The sequence below is a fragment of the Microtus ochrogaster genome, assembly GCF_000317375.1.
Source record: "Microtus ochrogaster isolate Prairie Vole_2 chromosome 14 unlocalized genomic scaffold, MicOch1.0 chr14_random_1, whole genome shotgun sequence".
Lineage (NCBI taxonomy): Eukaryota > Metazoa > Chordata > Mammalia > Rodentia > Cricetidae > Microtus > Microtus ochrogaster.
The window spans coordinates 24,446,265-24,461,303 of record NW_004949096.1 but is presented as its reverse complement, the minus strand read 5'-3'; the positions used below and the strand labels follow the sequence as shown (position 1 = coordinate 24,461,303).

At 44.9% G+C, this 15,039-nt stretch overlaps 1 protein-coding gene across 4 annotated transcripts in view; it reads right to left on the bottom strand.

The window, feature by feature from the left end:
- The window catches only part of Scg5 (secretogranin V), a 57,706-nt gene that overhangs the window by 12,889 nt on the left and 29,778 nt on the right, over positions 1 to 15,039 (bottom strand). For all 4 annotated transcript variants that reach the window (XM_005364218.3, XM_026787727.1, XM_005364216.3 and 1 more), the window contains exon 3: positions 2,332 to 2,481. In XM_005364218.3, coding sequence (XP_005364275.1) covers positions 2,332 to 2,481 — 150 coding nt within the window. The remainder of the gene's footprint in view (positions 1 to 2,331; positions 2,482 to 15,039) is intronic.

The following is a 15,039-nucleotide window of genomic DNA, read 5'->3' as shown; positions in this document are numbered from 1 at the left end:
TATAACCCAGACCGTGGAGGAGAGCAGAGTAGAAGCCCTGGGAGTGTATGGTCCGGGTTGCTGTCTCTTTCCCTGCAATCAGTACACTGCTCTGTAGACATGTATGTGGTATGGAATAATAATTGCATGGACCTCTGTTTCTCTCCGATGATGTCTTTAGGAACCACTCTAGTGCCTTCAGACAGGTCTTGGCGCTGTGTTTTATAGCAGCAGTGATTTGTATTTTAGAGAGAAGCTTGAAAATCAAATCCCAGCTCTTGTGTGATCTATAGGTTCAGTTTTTTAGAGTTAACCTGGCTTTTCTAAGTCTGTTTATTCACCTATGAGATACAAATAAGCAAATATTTACCAAGTTGCCCTAAGAAATGAAGGTGGCCATGCGTGGTACCATTGGCACATGGGAGTTTGCAGTATGATTAAAGCCCCTCTCGGACACCTCCCTTTAAATAAAAGTTTATTCCAACAAAGCTCTTTTTTGTTGCCGTTTATTTTGCTCTTGTTTTGATTGCTCTTCATGGAGAGTCTCATCTGTGCCTCAGACTCAGACTCTTCCTGTCACTGCCTGCTGAGAGCTGGGATTACAGGGCTCTACAGCTGTGATGGTTCACGGAAGTATACGTGCTTTATAACAAACTAAAGCAAACAAGTTATCTTTCCTGGCTTTTCTTTTTCTATAAGATTGATGATCACTAAATATGGTCCCCTAAAAGTGAGCTTTGAAAACTTCCTGCTTCCAATGTATTTTAGACAAACAACATCTTTAACAAGAGGAGAAGTAGGGGCAGGAGTTGCATCCCAATGGTTGAATGTGCAATGTGTGTGTAAGACCCTGGATTCGAGTCCCAGCATCATAAAACAAGGTGGAGAAGCAGAGAGGGAGAAACAGAGGCTGGGGAAGTTTTTTGCAGGACCAGAGTAGGAAAGAAGTCCCACCCCCAGCTTGTTTCAAAGGGATAACGACCTGTCAGTCAATACTGAAAGGAGAACTGTTCACAATTAGAGAGGCTGTCTAGCCCGTGGGATAGAACAGAAATCTTCAGACACAGTGTCTCAGCACCGGGAAGTTATTAGTTTTCCAAACAATTCCCAGTGTGACTCCCCACTTCTTGCTGAGCCATTTCTAATGTCTTTATCATGTGGGAAAGGGTTTTGCCAACTTTTGGTAACTATTTATCAAGGACATCGAGATGGAGCTGTAGTGATAAAGCCTTGCTGGGGCCCGGGCTAAGATTTGGAGGACTGGAAATGTACTCTAGAAGTCACCGTCTAGCCCTCAGTCAAGAGCTGGGTTCTAGGAGCTGCACTGCTCTGTGCAGGGAGATGGGTGGTGATGCAGACAAGAGCAGGGCACAGGCAAGTCAGGGTTCTATTCTGTGTCACTGAACTGTTCTGTTCTGTATCACGCATGATTCTTTGTAAGGGGGTCTGAAGAGATTCTTCTCCGAGGGTAGCAAACTTTAGCAAATGACTTCTATTTCCAAATTGCCAGTTGTGTCAGGAAAACAATGTGGAGTCTGGAATGATAACAAAGGCCAAAGCAGGTTCTGAGGCCGCGTCTAGCACTGGGAACTCAGCCACCTCGGTCAGTTCATGCTGGCTGCTCTTCTCTCAGTGTCCTAAGGGTACAGAATGCTATGTCACACAGATCTTGCATGGGATAACCCGGAATGACACTGAACATTTCTTTAAGGCATTGTGTGTGTTGTACTTCTATCAATGAGGAGACCAAACCCTAAATCAATGAAATACTGTATGGGTAACCCTGGGGTGCAAATCTCTTGGCTCACACTCTGGGTCTCTTTCTCTCATCTTCTAAAAGTAGGTTTCAAGCATCAGTGTGCTCCAAGGATGGTCACTACACAGACGGCTCAGTCCCAGACTGCGTGTGTCTCATTCAGTAAGTCTGATTCAGCCAGAGGATTTACGTTTCTAGCAAGTTCTCAAGTTATGCTGCTGCTACTGGCCCAGGGACCCTACTCTAAGGACATCTGTGCTACGTTCTCTCCTATCATCTTTTCCAGACCCCCACACTCTGAGCTAGTCTTTCTTCCTATCCATCCAAAACCTTACAAGCAAGTAAAAGGTGGCTGATGGGCTTGATACCAGCCAGTGACTAAGGATTTCCTGTCATCCGGGGCCAGCCTCCCCACACTGACTCAGTAGTATTCAACTCCCATGCTGCTCCACCCAACATGGGAGCTCCATGCTTCAGGGAAGAGAGAGGCCTCACCCTAAATAAAAAGAGGAACATTCTTCAGAGGGAGCCCACATTGTCGCTGGGGTCAGAATTTCCAGTTACCTCCCATTATAACCCAAGGCCTTGTTCCTTACCAGTTTTCCCAAGAGGACAGGGATTTGGAGGGTCTGGGTAGCCTTGATCCTCACTGAAGCCCTTAGGAATGTTGTCGCCAGTCAACTCTGCCACTATGTTAGGGATGTTGCCAAAAGGACCCAGGTGCTGAAGACCCTCGTGAGCTCCACCTGCAGTGGAGGAAACATCTTTAAATTGGCATTTACTCAGCAGACCACACAGGCAAAGCACTGGCCTTAGAGAGCAAGGGGAACACATCAAGTGGTTTATCTGCAGAAACAGACACACAGTGTCTATTGGTCATTTTCTCAGAACGTGACCAGTGCGCGACTGTCATGGAAATGTTAAATCATCATCGTGGAGCTTGGCGAAGAGACGGTTCCCTTCAGCTGGTGAGACAAGTGGGTTTCTGGATGCTCACATAGGTGAGCAGGGCTGTGGAAGTTGGGCACGGGCTTGAGTAGGAGGGAGGGGACACACGAGGGGGCAGTTGTCACGGAGATCTGATAGATGAAAAGAACACACGGGGAGGAAATTAGAGAAAAAAACTCACTAACATCCTGCCACCCCAACTTAACAACTGAAAATTTGATGGCTCCAACTATTCTTTTCTGTACATACTTTTCTGCATAAATCTTTACAGGGGCTGGGGTAATGGCTCAGTGGTTAAGAGCATTTGCTGCTCCTCCAAAGGCCTTGACTTTGGTTCCCAGCATCCACAATTAGCAGTGGCAACTACAAGTAATTCCAGCTCTAGAAATCTGGCAGCCTCTTGTGGCATTAGTAGGCTGCTACCCTCATGTGCACACACACACACACACACACACACACACAAATAAATCAATCTAAGAAGAACTTTTAAACATTTCATAATTCTTCTTTCATATTAAATCACAAGAATCTTTCTGCTTGTCTGCCTGTGCCCCATTTCTGCATTTATGAAGGAAAATGTTGTTTTATATCTAATCAGGGCACCATGACACGTTAACTATTCCTCTATTGTGAGACACTTAGTATTTCCCAATGTATCATAGGGCCTTAATTTTTTCCATATTTTGGATTAATTTTCATCAGGATAAGTTCCCAGAAGTAAGTCAAATTACTAGGTCAAACGCTATAAACATTTTTATGGCTCATGATATTATACTGCCAAATGTTTTCCAGAAAGGAGGCACTAATTTATAAACTATCACCAACAGCGGAGTGCCATTTTAACAACATCCTCACCCGCATCAGCTTTCATGAAATTTCATATTTTTTCTTGCTTGCTTAAATGGATTTGACTGCCAAATCAATCAAACATCTTCCATATGTTTATTTACTGGTTTTGTTTTCTTTTTTACGACTTGTCTGTTTATGCTTCTAGAATTACCATGTTTCTCTTATCAACTTGTACAAACATTACACTTAATAAAGATATTAGGCCTCTGTCACATCCTCTGCAAGCGTTCCCCATGTCATCGGACTTTGAGTTCTGCTTGCTATTATGATATTTTGCTAACATAAGCTTTTAATAGTTGCATGGTCTGAGTCGTTTTTAACTCTCTTTTGTAATTTCTTTTCATCTATCTAGACTTGTAAAATCATTTCCTCTTCAGGGTTTATGATCAACATTTGGATACTTTAGTTTACTTAAAAAATTAACTCTTTAATCCATTCTTTTTTTTTTTAGCTTGTTTAGAATAAATAACCTATCATCACATTTGCCTGGTAACTGTCTGTTCCCACCTCTTGCAGGTCAGTAACAGGTTTCTAAGTGCCTCACCCATACGCAGACACGGCAGTGAAGAAGCTCCCACGAGTAACTTGTTTTACTGTACCTCTGTGCCTTATGACTGTGGGACTACTTCATTTGTAACACATTTTACAAGATCAAGCTTCCTTTTTCCAGACCCCCTTCTTAGGAAGACTTCATATTTGTCAACTCTGTTGGGACACCAGTGGTCCTCCCTCAAAGCTGTGTTAATCTATGTACAGGGTGCTCACAGATGTCCATAAAGGGGGGTCTACTCTAAATCGTAGGATGACCTGTTGTACATGAACTCCATGGCTTTCCCCTCTGGCCACTTTACCTAAGTCCAGTCAGGCAAAGCTCCCTGGACACTGTGTGAATACACTGGCTTTGTCTTTTTGGCAAAACCCAGTCCTCCTTGGATAGGCACATTATTTTCTTTAGGACTGTAAACATATTCAAGTTGGGTCATCATGGCTCTAGACCTTGGCATCTTTCTGAGCTGTTTCTCCATCACAGTCTCTGCTATGTTTGATTCAAGTCTCACCTTAAAAGGACAAACTTAACCTCCCTTAGTAGCATTAGCCATTGCTCTGCAATAAGAGGGAATGTCTACAATATTTACACACTTGAAAAGATGGTTGGGGCTGGAGAAATTGCTCAGGGGTTAAAAGAATTAGTAGTTCCTCCAGAGGCCCCCGGTTTAATTCTCAGTGCCTACACAATCACTCACAAGCATCTGTAGCTCCAGTCCTATGGTGTTCAAAAGTGTTCTTCCTGCCTCCACGGGTCCTGCATGTACATTGCATACACACATACATCTTGGAAGAACACCCATCCATATCAAATAAAAATAAGTTAAATTTTTTTTTCTGGGCAGTGGTGGCACACACCTTTAATCCCAGCACTTGAGAGGCAGAGGCAGGCAGATCTCTGAGTTTGAGATCAGCCTGTTCTACAGAATGAGTTCCAGGACAGCCAGGGCTACACAGAGAAACCCTGTCTCAAAAACCAAACAAATAAATGAACAAACAAATAGGTATTTCTTTTGTGGATCACTATAATTATGTGAATATTTAGAATAAGCTACTTCATGTAACTCATAAGTAAATATAGCCAATATGCCACATTATTGACATTCTTTCATGCCCTTATTAATATTATATCATAATCTACATTAAAATATATCTGCTAAAAATCTACTATGACTAATTAGTATCTGTCAGTCTCTTATTTCTTACTATTTCACGCTATCACTCTGACGTTCTCTTAGTTGGTGTATCCACAGGAATAAAATCTTCATTTTAATTCTTAATTGACTGTTAAAACTGATTTGCAAACCACACTTTGGTTTGTAATTCTGTTATTAGCTTGTTACTCTCCTTCCTCTGATTTTATCTGCCTTCATTTTTAACCACTCCTGCTCTTCATCAGGTGTTATCCAAATCACACAGTGGTAGCTGCTTTCAGAAGTACCCTGGGAATACATGCTTCCCCCCCCCCCGAATTATTTTATGTTTCCGAATTAACCTGCAAACTGCAAAGGTGAAAGCAATGGATAGGTGCCTTTGGTATTGATATACCTGAAGCTGACGCTGAGCCTGGTGCCGTAGCCACTACTGTGCTTGTTACAGGGCAAGCTCTCTGCTGTGTCAGTACATGCCTCTGCTTTTGGAAGCACCCTCGGACTAGGTGCCAGGAATTACCCAACTTGGCTCGGAGAGAACACATGTCTTAATGCCCCATTAGTAATTAATGAAGGAAGCAAACACAGTTTCCCGAACGGAGAGCCTGCCAGGGCTCTGTTTACCTCTCTGCACTGGTGCCACTTACGTGAATGTAGCACTTGTTCGAAGCAACAGATGTTTAGAACCAGGTAGAGCTACCAGAACACAAACATCTTTTCAAACCATACTTAAGGACACCGCATACAGACGCACTCATTGAGACAGGTAGGAACCTTGGGGGACATGAAGATGTCAAAGATGCTGCTCTGTGCACATCTAGAAAGGAAGTTTTAATCTAGTGGCATGTTCAGCCACATGCTGCTTTTCTGATTCATTCCATTGTCCAGAACAGGTCTGTGACATCACATGCTCAATCAGCCTGAATGCCAGGCTATCACACAGGCTCTGCTAGGTCTGTTTCCCTTGGTTTCCTTAACTCTCTGACATTAATCAAACACATGTTTAAACATCATTATTCAAATAATTTAAATGATTTATTGAACATAATCTATACATCAAGACTTAGACAAAACAATATCCAGTTTGAGCATTAGAAGGAGTGGTGGTTTGAATGAGAAAGGCCCCCATAGGCTCATAGATTTGAAGGCTTGGTTACCAGAGAGCAACACTCTTTGAAAAGATTAGGAGGTGTGGCCTTGTTGAAGGAGGTGTGTTACTGGAGGTGGATTTTGAGGTTTGCAAAATCCCAAGCCAGACTCAGTGGCTCTCCTTTTTTGCTCCCCGCATCAGGATGTAGAACTCAGTTCCATCTCCAGCACCAAATCTGCCTGCATGCCACCATGCTTCCTGCCATGGTGATAATGGACTAAACTTCTGCAACTTTAAGCCAGCGCCAATCAAATGTTTTCATTTGTAAGATTTGTCATGGTCATTGTGTTTCTTCACAGCAATAGAACACTGACTAAGGCAGAGGGTCAACCAGATTGTTGTAGATGCTGTTTTCATTGAGTTCTAGTAGGAAAGAAGGAAGGAAGGAAGGAAGGAAGGAAGGAAGGAAGGAAGGAAGGAAGGGACATGTACAATACAGCCAGTTGTAATGCATGTATCACATAGCTGGGAAGCACAGGAAGTTACCATTGTATAGAAAAGTATGTAGCCCAGCCCAGGGGCATGAAGGACTTTCTGTAGGAAACAACACACCAATTAGTTTATTTTTTTTCTCTCCCCATGGCTTTTTATTTATTTATTTATTTATTTTAATTTATTTATTTCTTAAGGATTTCTGCCTCCTCCCCGCCACCGCCTCCTATTTCCCTCCCCCGATCAAGTCCCTCTCCCTCATCAGCTTGAAGAGCAATCAGGGTTCCCTGACCTGTGAGAAGTCCAAGAACCGCCCACCTCCATCCAGGTTTAGTAAGGTAAACATCCAAACTGCCTAGGCTCCCCCAAAGCCAGTATGTGCAGTAGGATCAAAACCCATTGCCATTGTTCTTGAGTTCTCAGTAGTCCTCATTGTCCGCTATGTTCAGCAAGTCTGGTTTTATCCCATGCTTTTTCAGACCCAGGCCAGCTGGCCTTGGTGAATTCCCGAAAGAACATCCCCATTGTCTCAGTGTGTGAGTGCACCCCTCGCGGTCCTGAGTTCTTTGCTCGTGCTCCCTCTCCTTCTGCTCCTGATTTGGACCTTGAGATTTATGTCCGGTGCTCCAATGTGGGTCTCTGTCTCTGTCTCCTTTCATCGCCTGATGAAGGTTAATATTCCCAAAAAGAGGAACATGGGATGTACTCACTCATATTTGGTTTCTAGCCATAAATAAAGGACATTGAGCTTATAATTCGCAATCCTAGAGAAGCTAAATAAGAAGGTGAATCCAAAGACAAACATAGGCATCCTCCTGAATATTAACCAATTAGTTTATTAGTGCCATAGAGAATTAACCTGAGAAAGTGTGGTTTCTGTTCTCTAGTTGTTCCTTCAGTCTACGTGGTTATTCAAGGTCCACACAGTGAAACAATGAACACGATCTACAACCCAGTGTGGTTAAGCATGGTGTATGTATCACGGGATCACTATGCAGGGGTGAGCTGGAAGGAAGTTAAGAAGCCTGTGGTGGTGGCACACGCCTTTAATCCCAGCATTTGGGAGGCAGAGGCAGGTGGATCTCTGTGAGTTCAAGGCCAGCCTGGTCTACAAAACGAGTTCCAGGACAGCTGAAACTGTTGCACAGAGAAACCCTGTCTCGAAAAAAATCTAAAAAAGAAAAAAGAATTTTGCTGAGGCTCAGGAGTGAAATAACAAGGACTGGGATCAGGACTTGAAGTTTCTAGTAATACACACGAAAGAGATGCCTCAGAAACCGGCAAAGCTTCCAAAGGACCGTGATCTGATGGTGTGAGAAAACACCATTGGTAAAGACAGGGTCTTTTTTAGTAAGACCTTCTAAATTATTTCAGATAATCAAGCCTATCCTGTGATGAGACATTATCTGCTTCCATTGTATAATATCCAATTCTTGTTAAATGAGATTTAAGGCCAGTTTTCTTTGTATAAAGTTTATGTATTAAAATTGGCACCAGGGGGCTGGAGAGATGGCTTGGTGGTTAAGAGCACTGGCTGCTTTTCCAGAGGTCCTGAGTTCTATTCCCAGCAACCACATGGTGGCTCACGACCATCTGCAATGAGATCTGGTGTCTCTTCTGGCCTGCAAGTGTACATGCAGACAGAATACTGTACCTATAGTAAATAAATATATATTTTTTTTAAAAAAATTGGCACCATCCCCACTATTTCCAAAATCTAGATAATACAAACTCACTGATAGATGTTTGTGTGTGTGTGTGTGTGTGTGTGTGTGTGCATTGTCATAGCAGTGGCACTGTATTTAGCTGTAACTAGTGTAATCTAGGACTCTGAATGGGTGGGTGGAAGAGGTATAAAAAATAACCAAAGACTAGCTGAGTTGGATTTATCTTTATCAGAGCCTGTTATCAGTTAGCGTCGCCATTGCAGCACTGAAACACCATTAAAAGCAGCTTGGAGAGACAAGCATTTATTTGGCTTACACTCCCATATCACTGTTCATCACTGAAGGAAATTAGGACAGCAACTCAAGGCAGGAACCTGGAGGCAGGAGCTGATGCAGAGGCCATGGAAGAGTGCCGCTTGCTGGCTTGCTCCTCATGGCTTCTGGAGCCACAGACCAGGCTATGGTTTCAGTGGTTCCGAAGCACTGTTTTATTCTGTGGAGAGCTCGGTGAGGTCAATAGGAACAGAGCTACTTCTCTGAAATAAGAGAATTCTGGACTATGGCTATTGACCCACAGCCCCTCAACGAGTTTGTAGCCTGCCATTTTGTAGTCTGAGACCGCAGAATGATTTCCACTCTGAATGACACCAGGAGCGCGTCACGGGCAGCCCATGAACACTCTCTCTGGTGGCTTCCCATTGGTCTTTTAAGATCAGTTCAACCCTGAAGCACCAATGACTTCTCAGTATACTGGGGTCTCTGGTCGTTTCTGTCTCCCTCAAAGGGTTCCAAAGACGACAGTAACCAGGGGTTTGGCTTCCCACTGTGGACCAAGGTACCAGCAGAAACACTCTTGAGACGGGAAGCCGGCCTCTGGACTCTCACTCCCATATTTCCTTCGTCTCTGATTGCTGCCTCATGCCAGACGGCTCAGCGTGTTCAGACGGAACCCCTGCCCGGCCAACTTTGCCTCACAATTTGGTAACACCCTGACAAGCTTACAGCCAGTCGAGTTCCATCGGTGCCCCTCGCCCCATGCCGAGGCTGTCTGTGGAGTCAAGTAGTTGGGCATCAGTGCTGGGCAATAAAGGAGAATTGTGGCGGGGCAGCCTGGTGCCAAGGAGCTAGTCACCCACCTCATAAAAGGGGAGTTCCGTGAAGAAAAGTCTGGCAGGAGAGGGCATAGACTCTTCAATACCAGTCATTCAGTGGAAGGGAAGGGATCCAGCAGTTTTCACTTAGGTTACCACAAGCTGCAGGCACTAAAAATACACTGCAGCCCCGTCCTGAGTCCTCCAGTGTCTCCATCCATCACTTAGGAAGCCACCACCCACTTTCTTTTGTTAATGTCTGGGCGACTGGAGCAACCACATAAACTGTTAAAGGTGGCCCGACTTCTTTTCTTTTTCCCTCCCCCTCCCCTTCAGACTCTTCAGAGAAAGCTGACAGGGCAAGAGAGGCTTCGCCTCCCACAGATGTTAGAGATGAAGTGAGGGGGGAAAGGGAGGCTCCCAGCCTGCAGCTAGGGCAGAGAGAAGTGGGTAGAGGCATCTATGTTCTCCTAGAGCCAAAGACGAGGCGTGGAGGACAAGGAGACTGGACACCATCCACATGAGGACCATGAGATGGACCCATGTTTCAGGAAGTTTGAAGCTTTGGAAAGTCTCCTTTGCTCCAACAGTTTGGGAGTTGTCCTACACACACACACACACACACACACACACACACACACACGCACACACACATGATGTGTCCACACACGATTTCTCCTGAAAGACTAATGTTCTAAAATTCAGGCATAGTATGAAAAGTCAATATTTCCTTAGCTAAGGAGGTATAGGCAACAGAAGAACCATTACGGATTCACAGAAAAAAACATTATGGATTCCCAGTGTTTCCTGATGGTCGGGACCGCCTTCAAGCGCACCTGCTACCATATTGTGCAAATCCCTAATCTCCCAGTCGGAGCTGTTTCCTCCAGTCTAGCGTGGGAGTGAGATGCTTGGAGGAGAACGAATCAGACACTATGTGTGTTATACCAAATGCTCACCTGGATGTCATGGCTTACTACTGAGCCCTCGATGAATATTAGCTGCTTCTCACTACGCGGTCCCCGTTTGCCAACAGCACAATCCACAGAGCCAAAGTTAATCAACCTGCACAGCTTTCATTCCGAAGACCAAAGTTCTGTAGTTGAGGTTTTGAGCTACAGCGACTCAAAACAGTTGGAGCACTTTGATGGCATCTAGGAGCACTTACCAGATACAACTAGTTCAATCGATATCCGAGTCCATTCTCCCCATGGTTCTCAGAGCAGTCCTCTCAAACTCACTCCACTGTCCTTGAGGATCCTGCCCTCTCGTCAAAGGGGGAAAAAAGACGTCCATGTGGACGAATATCTGACATAAGTGTCCACTTGGTAGGGCAGGACACGAACCCATGGAGGAAGAAAGATGTGCTCCCCGCATGAGGAAACAAGCATAGCCCCCCACTCTTCAACATGGATGCTGTAGTCTCCATCTCCTCTGGCCTTTTAGTAAAATGTTTAAAATGGACAGGGCTTATGTGTCAAAAACGACATCCCTTAGACTCATGACTGATCGCCCCAAAGTACAAAGCACTTGGGGAATGGGAAAAACAAAGGATGATTCTAGCTGTGCCCACTTGGCTTCTCCTGGATTTGCCTCCGGGCAGAACCTGGCCTGAGCAGTTGCTTGCAGTCCTTGCAGACCTTGCCCTGTCTCTCACAAGCTCCGCCCACAAACACACAGGGAGAGATCCGCATTGGGCGAGTCTGGCAGATTCACGAGCGAAAGGGATTGTTCAGCTGTTTGGGGTTGAAAGGCATTTGTTTTCATTCCTCCTCATTCTTCCTTTACCCCTCAAACTAGGATAGAAAAGTCATACTAGGATCTAAAGCCTCAAGACCAGAGGCTACCAGGGCCACTCGGGGGCACAAGAGAGAGTAGCGAAGGCAGAACGGAGGAGCCTGGGTCGCTGCATTTGTAGGCTCCGCATCTCCATGTGGTCCCAATTTAGGCTCCCAGGCAAAGTTGTTTACTTTAGAAGAGCTTTTTAGTTCACTTTTAAGGTATTTTGCTTAGACACTGCTTGCTTTTCAAAAGAAGAAAATATCTAATTTTTTTTCCCACCAAAGTGTGTTTGTTTTGGCTGTTTACTCGATTGCCAAAGTCCAAATTTTATTCTATGAATTTAATTTTTGTGAAGCCACCATGAGCCCGGCCTCTCTCAATACAGGCAAAACACAAAGAATAAAACAGAATAATTTGGACATGAGACAGTTTCTGGGAGACTTGACAACCTGGCAGGTTTAATAAAAGCCATTTTGAATAAGCAATCTGAAGAAGTGCTTCTAGCTCCTTCATATAACTCTTAATTGTTGTCTGAAATGAAGAATCAACTCATCGAATTATACAGAGGCCAGGCATACCTTTATACTGATGCTATAAAAGCTTTATTCTGATTCCAGTGTGAAGTTCTATGGGCCGTCAGAGTGGAGCCGTGTTAAGGTGTCAGTAGTATTTGGAAGTAAAATGGTGTATCCACGTGGAGGTGGTCAGCTTAGCTGAGGATGTAGAAGGCACTGGGTTAGTGACTAAGCTAAGTCGGAGTGCTCAAGCATCTGACTCCGCCCCAGCTGCACTTCGCTTCCAGAAGCTTCACTTACCCCTGACATCCTTTGTCCAAAGCCGTTTTGTCCTCCAGACCTATGTGTCATTCCACAGTAATGAGTACTAATTAATAAACTGTAATGAGTCATTATCATAACAATGATTAGTGACTAATAAACAGTAACCCACGGCCTCACGTATCTGCTTCTCAGAAGACAGCTAAGATGACTTGATGTTCAGGAGGTGATTCACTAACGGGAACTCCAGGCCTGCTGCTGCCTTACCAGCTATCGAGCCAAGTGGGGTTGTGTCAGGGTCTCAGGTGTGGAGAGTGGACACGGCCATTGCTGACCCTGGTAGGCAGACGGAAAGCAAGGTGAACAGATGTCAGACGCCAAACTAGAGCCAGAGAAACAGTGAAGAAACTCCTAATCGGAGAAGAAGCGTCCACAGTTAAAATGTCCCATAAATAAAGGAGAGCCACAGAAGCCTCGGGAAAGGAAAATGAGGAGGACAGGCAGGCACAAGACACCCAGAAAGTGGATGTGACCCCTGCCCCAGGCCCAAGTTCTAAACAGTCTCTACCCACGTTTGGGTTTCCAGCTAGCCTGGACTTCAAAGGGCAGCAGGGCACAGGGAAGACATGGTCAAGATGGAGTATATATCCAGCGGCAGAGACTGGACATGAGATGTAGCAGGGCCCAGCACTATTGTGCCAGACCACAATCCTAATCTGTTAGCTACCCTGGGGTGCTAGGTCCTGCCACACCACCTAGATTAGGGATACACAACTTGGAGAGATAATTATTCTGCAAAGTCAGTGTCCATCCCTGACACCCTAGCCTAGTCTTTAGTATAAGACAAGGGCCTCAGTTTGGGTCAGGAAATGTCTCTGCATCATGGCGGAGCACTCCAACATGACCTGAGCAAGTAGTAACTGCAGTAAGCAACAACCTCTCGTTCCCTCTCTCCACCCAGGCCTGCTTGTAGATAAGTAAGAAGCCTTTGTAAATTGCTAACACAAACATTTATTTTGGACAAGCGGAAGATTCTTTTCTGTTTCTGACTTTTAGCAGATACTACCATTAAAAAAAAAAATCTGTCCTAAGTGGGGAGTAGGAAGAACATGTGGTGTGTGTACTGTGGGAGGGGACGCTTGAAATAAATCCTCTGCCAAGCTTTGGTGACGTTCTCCAGCTCACGGCTTTCCCAGCTCCACAAACATTCCCAACTTCTTCCTTCCAGACCCATGTAATCTCTTCCTGGAAATAGTCATTATGAATAGAACAGCAACCGAACAAAATGACTAGGCACTTGTCACTTATCAATTCTACGCCAGGCTCTACAGCTGCAGCTGGGGTCTAAAGGCACGTGATAGGAAACACTTCAGGAAGGTATCACAGAGATGCGGGGCAGGGGGTGGGGAGGGTATGAGGGACTCAAGCTGTGAGGTCAGAAGAGAGATGGCAGGCAGCATACAGTTAGCAGACAGGGAAACATGGCTTAGCTAACCCTTTTGATTTCTCTCTTACCCACTCGTGGTAATACGGGCGATTCAAGTTCATAAGTAACAGAGGACTCACACTTAAGATTGCCAGGGACCCGTCCATCAGTCATGCTAACCAAAACTAGGGCTAACTAGGAGCATCAACTGCGGCCTAGGAAAGTTTCAGTCTCTATACATCTTGAAACAGTCTGCTGAACCACGGTCTGACAGCAATATAATATAAACCTCACGTATAAGTGAAAATTGTCTGCTAGCCTCACTTTAGGAAGTGAAAAAGAAGCAGGTGAAACTGTTTTAAAAGTTCATCTCAATCTATCTCGGTATATCCAGGTTGCTACTATTTCAACATACAATCAATATAAAGGCTACCATTGAGATGGTTGACACTCTTTTCCCACACTATGGTCAATATATTCTGTGTAGTTTGTATCTGGGAAGTCTGCAATTCAACTGACCCATATGACACATGCCTAGGAGCCACACGAGGCTGGGGACCAGTGTGTGGAACCAACAAGCATGTAGAGGTGGCTGTGTGAGCCCCGAAAGCATGGCCTCTGTAGCCTGGCTGACTGAGTTAGAATCTTGGCTCCATCAAACTGACTGCATGATGTCACGTGTCAAGTGAGGACACTAACAACACCAACATTTGGGGTAGCATAAGGATAAAATACTATTAAGGCTTTTTGTGTGGATTCTGGTCAATATTAAATGTTTAATAAAAGTCCGTTGTGGTCATCATTTTATAGTGCACATGACCCATGCAACTTAAAACCTCACATCAGCTGTTCTCAACCTGTGTGGGTCATGACCCCACAGAAGCTATACTTCAAATACTACATTAGGATTTATAACAGCAGAAAAATTACAGTTACAAGGTGGCAATGAAAATAAATCTGTGGTTGAGGGGGGTCGCCACAACATGAGGAACTGTGTTAAAGGGCTGCGCACAGCACTGGGGAAGTTAAGAACCACTTCTGTATAGGATTCTGAACAACACACTTACCTCTTTGAATACTAGTAGCCTTCTCTGTAAACAAGTGATAATAACAGCGCTCTTACTAAATGTTTATTTCCTCGCCCTCGGACTCGGGTGTCAATGGAGAAATAGCCAATGGCAAGCTGAGTGGGAATGGAGGTAAATGCTCCTCTGCAACTGGCAACCTGCAGAGTGACAGAGTGGAGGACGAGTGTCCCGAAGCTCCAGCCTGTCCCCCTGGGCTTCTCTCATCATCTGCCTAGCAGAGCCTCCCTAACAGTGAGCAGAGTCACTTGTCTCCAGGCTGATGCTCAGGGTGTCTGCACCTTAAGGGATGACCTTTGGGTTCTTTGTTGCGGGAGGTCCTTCCGCTCCTCCAGCCTATAGCCGCTGAGATACCAGCCCATTGGGGCGTGGTCTCTCTCCCTTTAAAAAAGTGGCCACTT